Source organism: Pseudonaja textilis, chromosome 1 (assembly GCF_049901715.1).
Source record: "Pseudonaja textilis isolate UNSWEBS1 chromosome 1, rPseTex1.2, whole genome shotgun sequence".
NCBI classification, from domain to species: domain Eukaryota; kingdom Metazoa; phylum Chordata; class Lepidosauria; order Squamata; family Elapidae; genus Pseudonaja; species Pseudonaja textilis.
The window spans coordinates 96,240,592-96,258,877 of record NC_141990.1 but is presented as its reverse complement, the minus strand read 5'-3'; the positions used below and the strand labels follow the sequence as shown (position 1 = coordinate 96,258,877).

General features: G+C 34.6%; 1 protein-coding gene across 6 annotated transcripts in view; it reads right to left on the bottom strand.

The window, feature by feature from the left end:
• The window catches only part of GOPC (golgi associated PDZ and coiled-coil motif containing), a 32,932-nt gene that overhangs the window by 11,582 nt on the left and 3,064 nt on the right, over positions 1 to 18,286 (bottom strand). The window contains exons 2-9 of one of the 6 annotated variants that reach the window (XR_015739524.1): positions 12,156 to 12,320; positions 11,178 to 11,201; positions 8,596 to 8,771; positions 7,191 to 7,356; positions 6,768 to 6,863; positions 6,267 to 6,431; positions 4,508 to 4,685; positions 3,687 to 3,898 (exon numbers count right to left, since the gene is read on the bottom strand). Coding sequence is in view for 4 of the 6 variants with exons in the window: in XM_026705425.2 (XP_026561210.1) it covers positions 3,786 to 3,898; positions 4,508 to 4,685; positions 6,267 to 6,431; positions 6,768 to 6,863; positions 7,191 to 7,356; positions 8,596 to 8,771; positions 11,178 to 11,201; positions 12,156 to 12,320 (1,083 nt within the window). In the remaining 2 variants the exon portion in view is untranslated. Of the gene's footprint in view, positions 1 to 1,567; positions 3,899 to 4,507; positions 4,686 to 6,266; positions 6,432 to 6,767; positions 6,864 to 7,190; positions 7,357 to 8,595; positions 8,772 to 11,177; positions 11,202 to 12,155; positions 12,321 to 18,286 lie in introns of those variants that run through there. The other 5 variants (XM_026705425.2, XR_015739525.1, XM_026705427.2 and 2 more) reach the window with 5 other exon arrangements.

Genomic DNA, 18,286 nt, shown 5'->3' with positions numbered 1-18,286 from the left:
TTCTGGATGGGCTAGAACAGGAGTGTCAAACTCGTGGCCCGCGGGACAGATGTGTCACTCGCTGGCCATGCCCACCCCCTGGTTTAGCGAAGGGGGGGAAAGTTGCGATACGTCACATGACAAGATATCATCGCACATTTGACACCTCTGGGCTAGAACGTGAGAAATTTCTAGTCAACAAACAAGAAAGCCTTGGGAAAAGACAATCAATTGGGGACCAATGTGCTAACCTACGGTTTGTAGCACAGCACTACACAGATATCTATACCAACTCCCTGTATGTTGCCTTTGCTGACTGAAAATCAATCTTTGATCCCCTCCCTAGAGAAAAAAACCATTTTATTACTCTATAATCAGAAGTTATTTTGCTAATTAAATTGCTGCAGGGAAATACAGTTATGCAAGTCAGCTGCGATAGCAGCAGCTAGCTCTCTGCAGATATCTCAATCCGAAAAGTGTGAAATAGGGTTGTATTCTGCCTCCCCTACACACACATCTTTTTCAATATCTGCGTTATCAAAATCTTCACCACTTTAACCAAAGCAAAATTCCATTCTCCAATGTAATAATAAATAGCTGTTTGTACTTTTCAATGCTGCTGTGATGCGGTCATCATTTCTCTAAGTATGAAAAGTGGAATATGGATCATAGCGGATTATTCGAGGGAAGAACTAAAACTTTTTTTTCTAATTGATCTGCAGTGATTTATGTCTTCATACTACTTTTAAAAAATGTAACTTTATTTGGACAAGAATCCATAAAATAGTTTGATGTATTAACACTGCTCTAGGAAGGAGGGGAAAAACCCTAAATTACAACATAATAGAAACATATGTTTGGTAACTGTACATCTACCCAGTCAATTTCCTGCTGATTTAAAGATGGGTGTGCAAATTTATTATACTAGCATTTTAATGAAGAAAACAGCTACTGTATGAAATATGGAATTCCTGCACTTATAGTACAGGATAGTCCCTCACTTAACAATCAGCCACTTAGTGATTGGTCAAAGTTACAACAGAACTACTTATGACAAATTTTTGAAATTGCGACAGCCACAAATACATGGTCACACATGGTCACGTGATCACATTTTGAGCACATGGCAACCAGCTCACATTTAGAGCCATTTACAGAATCCTGTGATCAAGTGACTGCAATTTTTTACCTATTTGTAGCATTTACTCCTGTTTCCAGCAAAAAGTGCCCATTAGGGAAACAGGGTTTTCTTAACGACCACTACAAAAACGGTTGTAAAATCAGGCATAGTCATGGGGTGACCAGCTTAGCTACTGGTCCAATTTACAAACATAATTGCAGGCTCAAATACAGTTGTAGGTTGAGGACTATCTGTAAGATGGAAAATACATTTTTTCACATGCAACTTCATATCCCAAGAGGCAACTGGAAAAAAACCACTTTGGGACATATGACCTGAATGATTGAGATTCTCCATAGACATTTTAGCAACTTCATACATTTTACAGTCTTGTTGCCTAACTGAAAATCCTGGCTTGTCTTGGAAATAAGTGTTCTGGTTAAGATAATTTTAACAGTGAGACTTCAATAGGGCAGCAATCAAAATTTACTGCAAATTAAATACAATTCCATGAGCAAGTGAGTGAAATGATGCGCAAAAGTTATTTTATGAGCAACATTATAAATGGCAAAATATTTGCATACAGTATTTACATTTTAAAGTTCTCTATAAACATGTATATAGTGCACCTAGAAGAGACATATTTAACTGTGTTCTAAAACACAACGTTTTAAACATTGAACATAAGGTTAACTGACATTACATTAAAGGCATTTTTATATGTTCTCCATTTATGTACAGTCGATAGAAAAAAAACACTTACAAAGTTTCATGTTACATTATTTCCACTCTCAAAATACATTTTTAAATATTACATTTCAATTGCCTGCAAGAAAGTGAATGGAAAGCAGGCATTTCATGCTTTATCCTATAATTTTAAAAGAGCTACATGGTTTTTAACCATTTGCATACAGAGTGTGTGCAGTTTTAATAAGTCACATATGTATACATTTATATGTGGGTATGTGGGTGTGTAGGTATGTATACACACATGTACCCAAAACACACACGCACACATACACAGCAGTACAAGAATTTAGCCAAGACAACCCCATTAATACCAACATATTCTAAAAGTGCCTTGAGCGTTTTCAGGTTTTGGAACATTTTGAGGTTTTTTTTAAATAATACCAAAAATATAGTTCTGTGAAGTATCAGGGCTTTAATCATTTTTCTGCTAGTCCTGTATGGACCTCACAAGATACAGAAAATGCTTGACTCTCCCTTTTCAGAGATGGCTCATGTAAACATCTTCACATAGTATGACATGAGTCACTGATGGCCTTGTGACTACTGATCTGAATCTGAGTAGTGATTATTAATCTCCCATCTTCATCATCAAAGTAGAGAACTTCACTTACAATGGCCCTACTCATGGAATGGACTGTTAGCTTCTGACAAGACTGCTGCTATAATTTTGTCTGCAATGTATGATCAGTGCTTAACAACAATCTATTTTGGAGATGACTTGGGCAAAGATTACATGGCCAATTACCCCACATAAACTGATGACCAGCCATTAACTGATAACTTACAATGAGGCAGTGCTGCTTACTATGTGCCCAATAAATTGCCTCTTAGGTGCCCAATAAGTAACCTCATGTGAACCTACTGTTAGTAGCAAATTTAAGTAGCTTTTCCTCATGCCGTTATAAAAATCGCCCCTCCCCGATAATAACTAAGAATACAATCGGATAGATTGTGAACAGAAACTGAACGATCAGTTTGTAGTTATCTACAATATGATCAGGAGAAAAGTGAAAGTGAGCCCTTGGAGCAGTCCAGAACTAATTTAAGTGAGCTACATTTGACAATTTTAGAAATAAACTAGAATTACTAATCTATGGAACACTGAATTCCCTCAGACAAGCTAGTTCCCATATGACATATGCAGTGATTATAAAGTTATTGAGCAGTAGGATGAACAACTATATGAATCCGAGCTTATCAGCTCGGAGAAAATGGACACTTGTACAATTTTAAGGGCAAACTTAAGTAAAATAAGTTCATATCACATTTAGTGTTTTTTTTTTAAAAAAGTTACCATAATATTCTGCTTGATGCTTTAGGGATATATTCAAATCCAGCAAGAATATTTGAAAGGAAAAAACTAGATATTGAGAGCTAAGTAAGAATTACTTCCAAATAAATAACTGTTATTTAAAATCTTACATGTGCATATTAAAGCAAAATATATATTTATTTTGAATATTATGAAGTTTGGGGAGGTTGGGTCTTTTTTGTTTTTTGTTTACTTTTCGCCTTCCTGCAAGGTGTATTTTTAAACCATTAGCCATTTTTATTTGTTAACTGAAGCCTATTTTATTAGCAAATGGATAGCATTTTATTTGTTTTTGGTATATGTGAAAGAAATCAAGCATTATAGCTCCTTTGCATCTTTCTATACTTGCATTCATAGGTACAATCCAAAATGGACTCAGGACAATACTTTGGTGCTAAAATTCATGGACAACTTTTTAGAAAAGTGGGACATTTTGCACATTTAGACTTGTTCATAATGAAGCCCTGAGGTAATAAACCAGAACAGATTTGTTTTACAGACAATGGTAACACAGTGTCTCTTTACCTTATGAACAGTCCTTCATTGTAACTTTCTGTGGCATTTATCATATAGAACAGCCCATGAAACCCATCTTAAAGGAGATACTAGTCCCATTCAGAGGGGTTAGGCTAAGCTCTCAGAAGACTGGGCTAGTTTAGATACAGTCTCTTCAGTTTCAATTGTATTCCCCAGGTCTCCATTTTCATGGCCATCAATACTTGCTTTCTTATCAAATACTGTAAGAAAAAAAATAACACACTGTAGAATGAAAGGAGCAACTTTTTTTTTGACAATGATCAATGTTGCCAATATTTGGTCCAAGCACCAACTGTCTAAGTTAACAGAAATCCCCAAAGGAAAAAAGAAAGAGATACACATATACTTTAATTTTGAGATTCTATGGAGGACATATAAAGGCACTGTTGATGTTACAGCACCCGAAAGAAGTTGCAATGCACTGTAAATTTTAAGATTTTATAATGAAAAAAGATCATCATTTTTGTTTCCTGAAAAAAAAAGAAAGCTTGTTGCACTGCTGCTTTTAAGAATATATAATTTTAAGAATTCTGGGAAAAGGATTATTTATATATAGAGAAAGAACAGAAATGATTACTGCCATTCTGATGAACTCTTCTTTCTGCAATTTATCAACCATGTTGTGTTACTGAGGTGGCAAAACCTTTCTAAAGACAAAGAATCCTAAGTGTAATTGGCAAATAAATTTAGTAACATGCTGGGTTTATTTTAATTAACGTTTACCAAAACAGATACATGAAAACCAGAATAATTTCATCTAATAATTTGTTCTAGTTGACCTTTATCTGTGTTTCTTTAAGCAACTTTACCTTGTAATGGTTTATCTCCACTTCCATCTTTTCTACCGGAAGCACAATTGCTACCTTCTTCCAATTCATCAAGATACAAACGATAACGATGTCCGCTCTCATCCTCGTATTCTACGTTTTCATCATCTGAGTCTACTTCAGGAGCAACATATACAACTTCAAATTCGATTTCTCCTCTCTAGAATACAAAATGAAAATCATCTTGCTGCTGAAAAATGGATAATCTGATATAGAAAGAAATGGAAGAAATCCTGAGTAGTCAGTATAAAATACACCACAATCATTTTATACGTGGTTCTCCAAAACAGGGGTGCCAAACTTGTGGCCCATGGGCCGGATGCATCACGTACAGGCCACACCCACTCCAGCTCTGCAAAGGGAAAAGGTGGAGAAATGTCACGTGACAACAATGTGATGCCGCGAGTTTGACATCCGTGCTCTAAAAGAACAAAAGCAACTGAATTTTAGATGTTCATGTCCACCACGATGAGCAAGATATAAGCAAAAAAAAAAAAGTAGAATTAAATGTGCACATCATCTTTTACTCTTCTGCTGATGCACTGATTTTCCCCGCTTAATTTAAACATCAAGCAATGGATGTTTAGAACCACAGAATGTAATATAATAGCAAAGGGAAAAAAAGGGTAAGAAAGATTAAGTTGCAAGATGAGACGTCTTGAAATAAATAATTATACAGAATTTTCATTAACAGACTCATCAATGGAATAAGACATGTTTAAAAAGAAACCTTTTTTTGGTTATTCTGAATTAAAAGCCAGAAATGCATGGATTGTTGCTCAGCTTTACTTCTGATCTGTGGGAATATTTGGAGTGATATGAGCAGTATGCATAAAATTTATTTATTTAACTTTTATATAGCCCAATCCCAAGTTTCTGGGCACTGTATAAGCAATATAAAAAGGATTCAGTTAAATCTTACTGTGTCAGCTACAACTCCAAAAAACATATAATCAGATGCTTGTTTGGAAAGTTTTTCAGACTTTCTTGAATGCCAGAAGCGAAGAGGTAAGGTATGTCTCCGATAGCTTCATATTTCCATAAATATTTAAGACCTTTCTTTTCCATGGGAAGCTTGTCTCACCACCATCCCACTAAGACCAAATTATTCAAAATAATTTGTTCATGAATTATGGTAAACCAAAATTTCAAGAATTTGGATGATTATGAAAAAACAATAATATACAAATCTCAATCCTGTTTACTTGACTTATCCGTTCAGAAATAGATTAATAAGCTGTAAATTCCATCTGTGGCAGGGAGAGAAAGTGTTCTTGAAGGATAGGGGGAAGAACTGTTACCAAGGCAACAGTAATATAAAAGGGCAGGGCTGGGCCAAGAAAGTAATGTGAGAAAACATTTCCGTCAAGTTCCTCCTTAATTCACATGAAAATAAAGGGAGGGAGGAGGAAACCATTCAGACCTGAAAGATTGATGTCAGCTCTACAAGATAGATCATATTTTAAAAAAACAATGTCATGTAGATCAGTATTATATTTACTGTAACAGAATTTTGCAATTGGAGAACCTCCTGGGATAGAGTAATTCAAGAGTTCTTGGAAATTCTACATTCACAGATGCATGTAGTAATAGACAATTATCATTGTCCATAATTAGAAAACGTGGTAAATAAAAAACGCCTCAGATGCTGAAACTGAAAATAAGCCTTCTAGTATCCTTATTCCAAAAGAATAGGGGAAATCTATGTATAGTATCTGAACATTAACATATACAAAATTACCTGTTGCGAAAGAATAGTTACAGCCTCTTTGTGTTTGGCGTCTCTCAGATTAACTCCATTTACTGCCAGAATGGCATCTCCAACATGCAGACCTCCACATCGATCAGCAGGTTGACCCGGATGAATTTCAGAGACCAAAATGGGAACACCATGCTCCTTTCCTCCCTAGCATGCCAATATTTAATACGTCAAAAAGTCTTCATATAAATCAGAATTCTTTGCATTAAGGTTTTTTTTTAAGTGTAGAATTTATATTGCTTTCTATTCAGCAAAACACACTAGCATAATTGCTACTCAGTATTGAATGCATGACACAATTAGGAAAGCTTTATATTTTTATATGAATTAGAAATTCTGCAGTTTTAATTATAATTTAAATATGGAACATTAGATAAATAACATAGGCTAGTATAACATGAAAGACATGCAAAAGGATATAAAAGAAATTTTAAAAAAATCATTTCTGAGAATAGAAAAAAAGAAAATGAATTTAAATATTACTGTAATTGAAATGCCTAGTCCTTCATGATCTTCTTTAACCAAGAGAACTTTTCTGATTGGACCAACACCTTGGCTCTTCTTTAAGGAATCTGGATTCTAATTTAGAAATTAAAACAATATGAAAAAGTATAGGTAGGCTTTTGACATAATTATAAAATAGCAAATAACAATTCACTATCTTTTTGTTTACTCTAGCTTTATTTAGATACTGTATGTTCAGAGTCATTATTTTTAAGAATTTAGTAAGTAGTGCTCTAATTAACTTTCTGCTTAAGAATATAAAAATAAGGTGCCTACTTAAGATTCTTACAAATATCAATTGTTCTACGTTTTATCTAATTTATTGGATCAAATATATGGATATACTCAATATGAATCATCAAAAGCCAAAGTATACAAAAACAAAACCTAAAATCAACTTACATGCCCTGGGGGTGCTTGCATGGGTCGTTTTAGATCGTTTCGACCTCGGCATGCCCTGATTACAGTTTTGTGCCGGTGCAGATGGATTTCAGCTTCTAGCTGGTTCCAAAGTTTGTCATGGGCAGGTCCTTTCATATCTCTACCCAACAACTGAATTTGTTGAACCCTGAAAACAAAATGTGATATATGTCAACCCTGAAGCAACCTGGGTGAAGCCATCTTGGAGCTTCAGTGTTGCCACACTAGAGTGAAGGATAGGGAGGGGTGATTAGAGATAGCTGGGTTTGTGAAGGCAAAATAAAATACTTTCTCAAGACTTTCTCCTGGGAATGAAGGACATTTTCACACCTGGCAGAAGGAAGGAAAAGTGATGTCACCAAACCAGCGGGCGCTGCAGTGATCGGGCCATGTGACTGATTATTTGGGGTTGAGGGGAAAAAAATTATTTTTAATTAGGTGAAAACCAAGGGGGCCTTCAGAGTTAGTTTTCACCAGATATGTGCCAATAGGATATTTCCAATAAAGCTTTTCTTTGAGGACTTCACCTGCCTTGGAGATTTTGCTTGCAATGGATTTATTACTTGGAACCCTATCTTCTTCTATATACACACACACATATACATACGTACGTACATGTGTGTGTGTGTGTGTGTATTAAGCTATCTTACACTTTCTTATTCTTATAGTCAGACCTTACCTTGTAATTAATATTACTACCATTACAACTGCAAAACAAGGCAGGCAAAACAGAGGAAGCATTAACAATAGTTTTATTCAGAATCACATCAGCAGGGAGGAAAGTGGAGGTTTGGAACAGAGGTCTTCAAACTTGACAACTTTAAGACCTGTGGACTTCAACTCCCAAAATTCCTCCTCCAGTCATGTTAGCTCAGGAATTCTGGGAGTTGAAGTCCACAAGTCTTAAACTTGCCAAGTTTGAAGACTCTTGGTTTAGAATAAAGGAGTTGGCAATATTCTGTGCAATTGTCCAATTGCTTCCCTCAAAAGGAAGCACTGGGGAATTATATTTTTTTTAGAAAGTTTTCCCCCCACAGATATTAACCCGATTCAGCCCATTTTTCAAACTTCTTTCTTTTGCCATTTTCTCCCCCAAATTTGGGCCTCTGTTTGATGTATTTGTGCTAAAAGGCAGCTGACCAGCTAGATAGTGGAGCCTGTCCTCCTCATGTAATTTATTTCTGTTTTGCTGGGTTGCAAAGAATGAAAAGGGCCATCAGACTATTTCACAGCTAAAACAGTATGTTCATGGTCTCATCTCTTTAAGAGACAACTACATATTCTATTACCACAGATACTTTTAAAATAAGCCCTTAATAGCAAATCCTTCCATATTCCTCATGCATTCTCATAAATACTATATGTTAAGTGTTGTTGTTAAATATACCTTCCAGCTAGTTCTTTATCTAAATATTTAGCTGCGAGTCTGGCTCCATATACTTCAGCCTGAAGCACAGCTATGTGTCGACGAAGAGCCTCATTTTCCTTACGGAGCAATTTCACTTCAGCTTCAAGTTGGGCTTCTTTCACCTTTTCTTTCTTGCTGGCTTCAAGTTCTCTCTCCTGGAAAAATTAAACAAGATCCTAATAACTTTCATAGCAAATTTAACAGCCTCCCTCTATAGACATGAATAGTACTAACACATCAGTGGATTGTTGTTGTTTTTTACAAAAAAATTCATATGACACAAAACTATGCACAACTGAATACTGTACTTTTTGACAGTAAAAGCTCTTTCCTAAAAAAAAAAAATACATAGTAAAACAGTTTTTCATCTAAAAATAAAAATCTGCAAGCCTCCACAAAATGTTCGATAATCTTGCTGCTAATTTCTCTGTATAACAGAAAGCAATTTGGCAGAAAATCTAAAAAGCTTTTTGTTTAAAAATAAATAGCTATCAATTATAAACATGTGCCCCTTAAATATGCTGGGGGGGCGGGGGGAGTTGTTCCTGAGAGGGATGAGTGAAGTCATTAGCAGCGTACACCAAAAGTGTTATGTTCCTAACATAGACACCTAAAGCCTGAAGGTCATTCTAGCTGCCCAACTAAAGGAAGCCGGGTGCCTACATTGAGCTGCAGAGATACGAGAAGACACTGGAGTTAGGTGATAACATTCGTGACAATGGCAAGATGTAATTTAACACTGCAAAGGAGAATGCAATGGTAACCACTCCTGCATTTTACCAAGAAAACCACATGGTAGGCAATATAAAATGACTGGTAATATAGCACCAGATGATGCCAGACATCTAGTTGCTGATGCTGCCCGTGCAGGAAAAGAAAATCTAAAACTGCAAAGACAAAATTACACTGGGAAGATGGAACATAAGCATAATCATGGGGGAAGCACAACACAGTGAAAGATCCACACATTGACATCCTTGGTATCAGTGAATTAAAATAGATTGGAATTAGACACTTTCAGTCGGAAGATCATATAATTTACTTTATGATATAAGAAACTTGAAAAATAAAGGACACAAACAACAAATAAAGAACAGCATTGCTTTCAAAATCGAGATGGCTATGGGAAAGAGAGTAAGGTAAGAATGCTGTCAATGATCAAATAGTATCAATTAGATTTCACAGACAATTTTTAATAAGACAATTATCCAAATCACTGCTGCAGCCACTGATGCAAAACAAAAGATTAGTGAATGTTATAGACAAGTCCAATCTAAAATTGATAGAACATGCCATAAGATGAATTGCCTATGATGGAGACTGGAATACCATAGTTGGAAATAGCTGGAGGGAAGACATAATTGTATTATGTGGCCTAAGAAATAGAAATGAAGCATGATAATGACTTAACTTTCGCATGTTTAATATAGGCCTTAATTTGGGAGGAGGGGCTTAATTTGATTTTATGCCTATAAAGCATGCTGGGACTTCCTATTGGGGGAGGCCGTATTGTTGGAGAAACACGGTAGATGGAGTACATAAAAATCAAACTGACTAGTAACAAAGAGATGGAAGTTCTCAGTTCTAACAGCAAAAACATGGCGAAGGGCAGATCATGTGTACGTTCCAAGTAAGGTTAAAATGAAGCACAAAGCCAAACACTTTCTACAATATGATTACCATTTCCATCAGGAATCATTTTGAATTCCTGAATTTCATTGACAATAAACCAGTGGAAGAATGGAAGAAAATTAAAGAAACTGTTAATGATGACTGTCAAATAAGACTGCCAAAGACCAAGAAACAAAACAATAGCAAACTGGATATCAGGACAGATGTGGAGATTATCAAGAAGAGAAGAAAAGTCACAGACAAGAAATCTCAAAAAAGCAAGTATATATAAATATCTCTTAGAATATTCAAACATGTCTCAATTTGAATTTTTGCATGCACTACTTTGGAGATTCTAATAATCAACAACACATCCATACACATATACATACATTCTAACTGTGTAATTAGGTTTAGTCATGGAGCTAATGTTTTTATGAAGACAAAAAGAATACCATCATCCAAGAACAAAATAGAAAAACATCATTTATATGTTATTGTGAGGCATAGAAAACTGCAAACATTAAATACACCAGACAATTATCCTTTTAAGATACACTGTGTTTCACACATATTTTTGAATGTCTGTCTACCACACTAAGTCACAGAAACTTTTGTTCAGAGTCTGTGCATCATATTGCTATTATAGGTATGCTAGATTCCTAACTGATGGCCTAACTGAATGTTTAATAAATTTCCACTCAACTTCAATAACCCCTTCAAAATGTTCTAGTTGGTCATAGCAATTAATATCAGCAAACAATCATGCATGTTGGATAGAAAAAACATCCAATCTAACAACTGAACCCACAAATAGTTGGCTAGGAAGTTACAGAAAAGCCAAAAATATATTTGAAATTAACTGTCAATAAATGTCAAGGCCAAAATATATACAAAGCTCCTGTGCAGTTTTGAACTTAAATATGGGTGAAGGCATCAAATGAACTTACCATATCCTCCAAAGAACAGGCAGACTTAAGATGAGAGAAAAAAAGTATCATAATTAGAAATATTGGCCGAAGTATCAAACTAAGTTAGATCAAACTACAATAACCCAAAGTTTGCAATCTAACTTTTTAAAGTCTGGTGAAAAACTCTACACACTATTTACTTCATTTAATATGATGGTATCAATGCAGTTATCCAAACAATTACTATCTATATCTCTCATTTCCAGAATAAAGTCTCAATCCATCAAAATAAAAAATTATAAGAATCATCCTCAACAAAGTATTTTCAACAATAGAGCATCCCCATACAATCTTTACGTAGAATGTATTCTTTTTCTATGTTTATATTTCTTATGTTATTAACTAGGACTGCAGCATAAAGGTAAAAAAATATATCCATTATAATTAAAAATGGCACATCCATCCTTCTCACTCTCTCCCCATACAAAAAGCACGAACAAGAAAAGCAGAACTATTTCCCCTCTTATTTTAGGGTTCTCTCAAGAAGTGAACTATTTATTCAAGAACATTTAAGAAAACAAACCAAGTATATTATGTTTTGAAGATAAGGAATTAGAAGCAAACTGGGGGAAAGTTTTTATCGCTGACACCGTTATTGAGTTAAGGAATAGAAAAGTATATAAGGGAAGATAGACTGCAGTGGGAAAATGCCAGAAATTCCTCTCCAGATCTCACATTGTTGCCTTTTTGCCTCACTATTATAACATCCTGACACTATCACGGTAATGTAAAACTTTCTATTTTACATGCTTCATTTGCACTATGGTAAACTATGTTGTTAAAGAAAATAAACATATAAAAATGGCCTCTTAATCTAAAGCAGACAAACCCCATATATATTTCCTCTTGAGCTTCTTAGAATGGGCAAGGTAAAAACTAGAGCTGTAACAGGCACACAAAATATTTTAATTTTTTTTAACTGTAAGAATACTTTTTTTCTTTAACAAGAACACTTACCAATTTTGCCTTTATTGCCCCTGAATCAACGTTCAGGCCAGTCTTTGCATGAAGCTGAAGTTGAATGGCATGGAGTTGCAATAGTTGGTCATGTACTTCTTTTTCTAATACTGCCTTTTCAGCCCGAGTTTCTGTCAGTTCTGATTTCAGATCTACTAGTTGAGCCTGGAACACACAATGTCATTGAATAATTAACATCACTGAATATCTACAATATTTTATTTTAAAGCAAAACCTATCGTACAGGATTTTCTAATGCAGGGGTCTTCAAACTTGATTGCTTTAAGACTTGTGGACTTCAACTCTCAGAATTCCTCCTCCAGTCATGTTAGCTCAGGAATTCTGGGAGTTGAAGTCCACAAGTCTTAAACTTGCCAAGTTTGCAAACCCTTGTGTCACTATCCTAAACATTTTTTTTTTCAAATATACAAAAATCAAATATCAGATTGTGATAGAACTTCTTAAGAAGTAAGAGATTCCTCAACAAGGCAGATTTGCAATAACACAGTATCACTTTAGAAGTATTTAATTTGTGTATTCACTCTATTCTAAAACTATATCCATGATCAGTTATCATGTGAATCTTCAGGCACCTAATATATATTGATCAATTTAGCATATTTTTCTTGAATTGTTTGTTTTATATTGTAATAACACATTGTTCATCATAAACAATGCATGCTAACATTGATATAGAAATACTGATGATAATTTATAAAAATCTGAATGGAAAACATGTTTTTTTCCCCGTACTTGTTTCATTTACTGATTTATAAAACTTTACTGATTTATAAAACTTTAATAACTAAACCTTTATGATAAGCATTATCAACTGTCACAAGAAAACCAGTTCCGGTTAATTTTCTGAATATATACTAAATATATCCTAAAGCAGTGGTGGGAATCAAATTTTTTTACTATCAGTTCTGTGGCTTGGTGACCGTGGCAGGGGAAGGATACTGTAAAATCCACAGTCAGAGGTGGTATTTGCCGGTTCTCTGAACTACTCAAAAGTTCCGCTACCGGTTCTCCAGAACTGGTCAGAACCTGCTGAATACCACCTCTGCCCTAAAGGTTTTTGAATAAGAATCAGACATACTAAGAGATACAATAGGAGTGCTTGGACTGACTGATCAAAACTATGTATAGAACAATGTCTGTTTAAATTCCAAGTAAATTTAGAAATGTTCTAACAGTTAGAATATAAAATTCTAAGGCCCTTGAAAGGTTAGTTTTATTGAAACCTCACAAGCCAATAGGATGCTTCAGCAACACATTTGTAATCTAAATTAGTTATCTTCTATTTAAAATGTACACGGTCCAAGTCCTTGACTAAAAGCTTTGTATTATCTTTATGAGCATCTAAAAGATTTCAGGATTTGAACCTAATGAAAGAAATACATGATCAAGTTCACTGTTTAAGCATCTTTCAAAATATTTATTTTTTTATACACTGTACAACTTGCAGTTTGGGGCAACTCTAGGGGCTATATTTCAATAGAAGTAATAAAAAATATTAATTTATTGGTTTTCAAACATGTCTGATACTATTCTATAATTACATAATTACTAAAATTATGTTTTCACACAACTTATTTTTACTGGCATTTCATATTCCAGTGTTCTACTCATTTACCCTGTGTTGTTTTTTAAGATTGAGGTATGTGTACTAACTACAGTACCCTTTGATTCAGCAGGTTCTGACCAGTTCTTGAGAACCGGTAGCGGAAATTTTGAGTAGTTCAAAGAACTAGTAGCAGAAATTTTGAGTTGGGAATACCACCACTGATTGGCCCTGCTCCCATCTATTCTCTGCCTCCTGAGTCCCAGCTGATTGGCTGAGTCTTCTTTTGTTGCCCTGCACAGGAGAACAGAGCTGGAAATCAGGTTAGTGGGATGGGGAGGGAATGATGATTTTGCAGTATCCTTCCCCTGCCATGCCCAACAAGCCATGCCCAACAAGCCACACCACACCCAACAAGCCACACCCACAGAACTGGTAGTAAAAAAATTTGAATCCTACCACTGCTTTGATTTTCCAGTAACTACTGAAATGGGTAAACAGGAAAACTAATTTCAAGTTTACAGGACACGTTGAACAAAATATTTAGGGTTATCATCCTTAAATAGACAAAATCCCATCATAATCTAAACAATGGCATCATGTTACAATGTATTATCATTTTTTTAAATGTTGATCGCTCTCATAGTTGTAAGAATGTAAAACAGACCTGCCTCAGAATGATTGGGTAACCATTTGTTATAGTTTCCGGAATGACTGGGTAACAATTGTGTTATAGTTCCGAATTTGGATAATATTGCATAAATCTGTATTTGGCTATAAGGATATCAAAATACTTAAGTTTTTTTTCTCTTTCAATTCTTTAACAGGGCAGATTTCCTGTGAACAAAATGTTGCCCATCGCTATAAAGACATGCATATCTTTATTGTAGACATACAAAGTAAAGATAATTATATCTTTTTAAAGCCGTATTTCACTTTATCCTGTCCTTTACTACAAACATTCGTATGGAATGTCAAAGAGCTGCTGGTTAGTGTTTTTAGAAGTGCTTAAGCAATGAAAGAAAATCAGGAAAACTTAACTCATGTTCCATTTTTAAAAAATAAAATTTAGGAGGCTGGTATTCACAAAAACATTTAGTTCTCATCGATACTAATAACACTGCTGAAATCTCTTAGCACACAATGTAAAATCAATATAAAAATTCTTGGACTAATGAGCCCTGGATCAGAAGACAACCTACATATTCTGATTCTTATCCATACACGAATTAGGTATAAACAATTGTTTTACTGTGCCTTTCTTTTGATTAAAGCAATAAGGGGATACATTTGAAGCTATTAGTTTATCACATTTAGAGGTAAATAGTAACATTAACATTTGAACAGCCATAATCAAATTATTAAAATGTTTAAAGCATAATTTAGTTTTGAATTCTTTATCTAGCTCACAAACTTCTCATACTGAAAGATCTCAATATAACCTTTTGGCCTTTCTAAACTGCAGACAATAATAAAAATGCCCAAACAACAACATACTGTAGAACCAGAGGGATTATACTTGAAGTAGCAGCTCCTTTTTCTATCTTTTGCTCTAACACTAAAACTCTTCAGGGATTTCAAAGCCAGGACGCTGCAGATGAAATGATGAAAATGCTATAGAATTTAAGGAGTAAAATGAACATTTTTCAACTTGAATATTTTTCAACTGTGAAAAGGTCACAGCTTAATCTAAATGGCTAGAAATTCTAGGAACTGTAGCCCATTACGTCAGAGTCAACAATTTGAGGATTGTATTTAACATACTAACACTACAAGAAATAGTGTGAATAGAAACAGATAGTGAGGCAGAAATTTTTTCAAGAAAGGAAGTATATTTTGTAAAATATAACATACATATACATATATATACATACATATATATATATATATATATACATACATATATAAATATATATTTATATATATATTATTTGCCCATCACATCATAGCATACACTAGCATATACTTTCCCAGTGTAGGGGAACAAACTGTCCAGATAAAAAAAACAAAGGTATAATCAACCATGGGCTTATTTTACTACAAGAAAATCCTGGGAATACAGGTAATCTTCGACTTACAACAGTTCATTTAATGATAGTTCAAAGTTAAAATGGCACTGAAAAAAGTGACTTGTGATCGTTTTTCACAATTACCATCTTTTGCAGCATCCACATAATCATGTGATCAAACTTCAGATACTTGCCAACTGGTTCATATTTATGACCGTTGCTGTGTCCCAAGGCCCATGTGATCACCTTTTGTGATCTTCTGACAAGCAAAGTCAATGGGGAAACCAGATTCACGTAACAACTGGGTTAGTAAATTTACCAACTGCAATGATTCACTTAACAATTGTGGCAAGAAAGGTTGTACAATGGGGCAAAACTCACTTAACAAATGTCTTCCTTAACAACAGAAATTTTGGGCTCTGTTGTGGCCATAAGTGGTAATATTTCAAGCTGTTTCGTCTAAATCTTTTATCCTCATAATAATTTAAAAACTACCAGGTAGTTTCTAGATGATCCAAATATGCATTCAATTTTCTAGTAGATGCAGTAAAAATGATTTTAAAAGCCAAGCTAGCAAATTGCCAAAAAGTTTCTCTGAGGCTTCTAAATAAAAATGAATGAGCAAAATGATACGGAAAAGTAATCGTGCCCAGATCATTTGGCCTGTTGGTCAGGAAATTCACCTTTTTGTGAACTATTAAACTGTCAGAATTTTCCATGTCTATCAGTTAGGTTTTTCCAATTTTCTTGGAATTGGAAACATATTTTTAATCTTTTTTTAATAAGACTTTCTTAAGTTTCAACAACAGATAAAATGCAAGAATAAGATAAATGTTGATAAATTATTTTCTAAAATGGAGGCTGGATTCACTACAGTAAGTCAGGTCTGCTTAACAACAGATTGTTGTGGAACCAAGTTCAAATAATACATTAAACCTTAAACTGCTGTTTCTTAAACTTTTTTTTCCTCCAGAACCTCTTTCTCTTTTAAAAATTATGAAAGACCCCAGAGGATTTTATTTAAATTGGTTATATTTATCAATATTTACATTTAAAAATTAAAACTGATGCATTCACTGCTGTGTCTCACAATTGTTTGATGGGGTTTTAATATTTAATTATATTGCAGCATAGGCTGACAAATAATTTTGTTTTCATGGATCCCTTGAGAGTCATGGGGACTTTTACATCAACACTAAGACCACACTTTTAAGAAACACTGCAACAAACTACAGCATTAACAGGATTAGAATGAAAATGTTGAAATAAATGCAAGAAATGGGAAGGATCGACTATCCTTTAAACCAGTGGTGGTATTTTACCGGTTCAGCCTGGTTCGGGCGAACCAGTAGTTAAAAAATGTTACCGTTCGGCTGAACTGGTTTTTTTTTTTCCTCCCAACAACCAGCTGTTCTGATGATCAGCTGTGCCAGGTTCCCCCTCGCTGTTTTACTGCTTTGCCGAGGAGGCTTCCCTGAGGCCCAGGAGGCAAGAAAACGGTGCGTGGGGGGCTGCCAAAAAAACCCCCACACCCAGCCAGTCACATGGCCACATGCACCTAGCCACAGGCAAAGAACCGGTAGTAAAAATATCTGCATCCCTCCCGATTTAAACTTTCATATTAACTTTCATTATCTAAATCTTTCTAATCCTAAATTATCTTCTCTCTCGAGGTACTTAGATAAAGTGATCTGGTAAAACCAAGGCGGTGTTTCAGTAGAAATATTTCTAAAAATCTCCCACCATTTCTTTTAGGCATAGTTCTTTCCAGGTGAAATTTTCTGAACTACTGAGAAATTCTGCAATTGTACATTAGAACTTTTCAACTATCACTGAATGATTCATATTGAAGTTGATATTTTTTTCAACTTCCAACATGTTGATACCAATGCTCGTTACTACTTATTATCACTGTATTCTTATATTTTTTTGCCTTTTGACAGTAACTACTGCCAATAATTAGACTTATAATATAGATTAGTAACTGGATATTAGTTATGAGATTTTAGTATTCTAGTAAATAAATAGTATTTTACCATCTCAACACTTTGCCTTCAGTCCTAATAAAATATAATATCCCACAATATATTGAAATTACTGTAAATGTTTAGCTCTTTATAGTCTCTATGAAACTACTCAAGTAATACTTTTCACTTTGGCAGAAAGTCAATAAAAAACTAAGGAAATATCTAACCTACCCACTCATACTTAAAATAGCTCAAGATTATATTTGTATTTATCAGTACAGTATTTCTGCGAAGTAGTTGGGAACAGAGAAAGATAACTGAGAAAGGTAATTCATCCTCAACTTGTACAATGTTTCATGTATCTATAGCAGTTTCCAATAAAGAACATTATTAAGACCAGTGGTGGAATTCAAATTATTTTATTACTGGTTCTGTGGGGGTGGCTTGGTGGGCGTGGCAGGGAAAGGATACAGTAAAATCTCCAGTCAGAATGAGTATTTTCCAGTTCTCCAAACTACTCAAAATTTATGCGAACGGTTTTCCGGAACTGGTCAGAACCTGCTGAATACCCACTCTGATTAGGACAGGTAT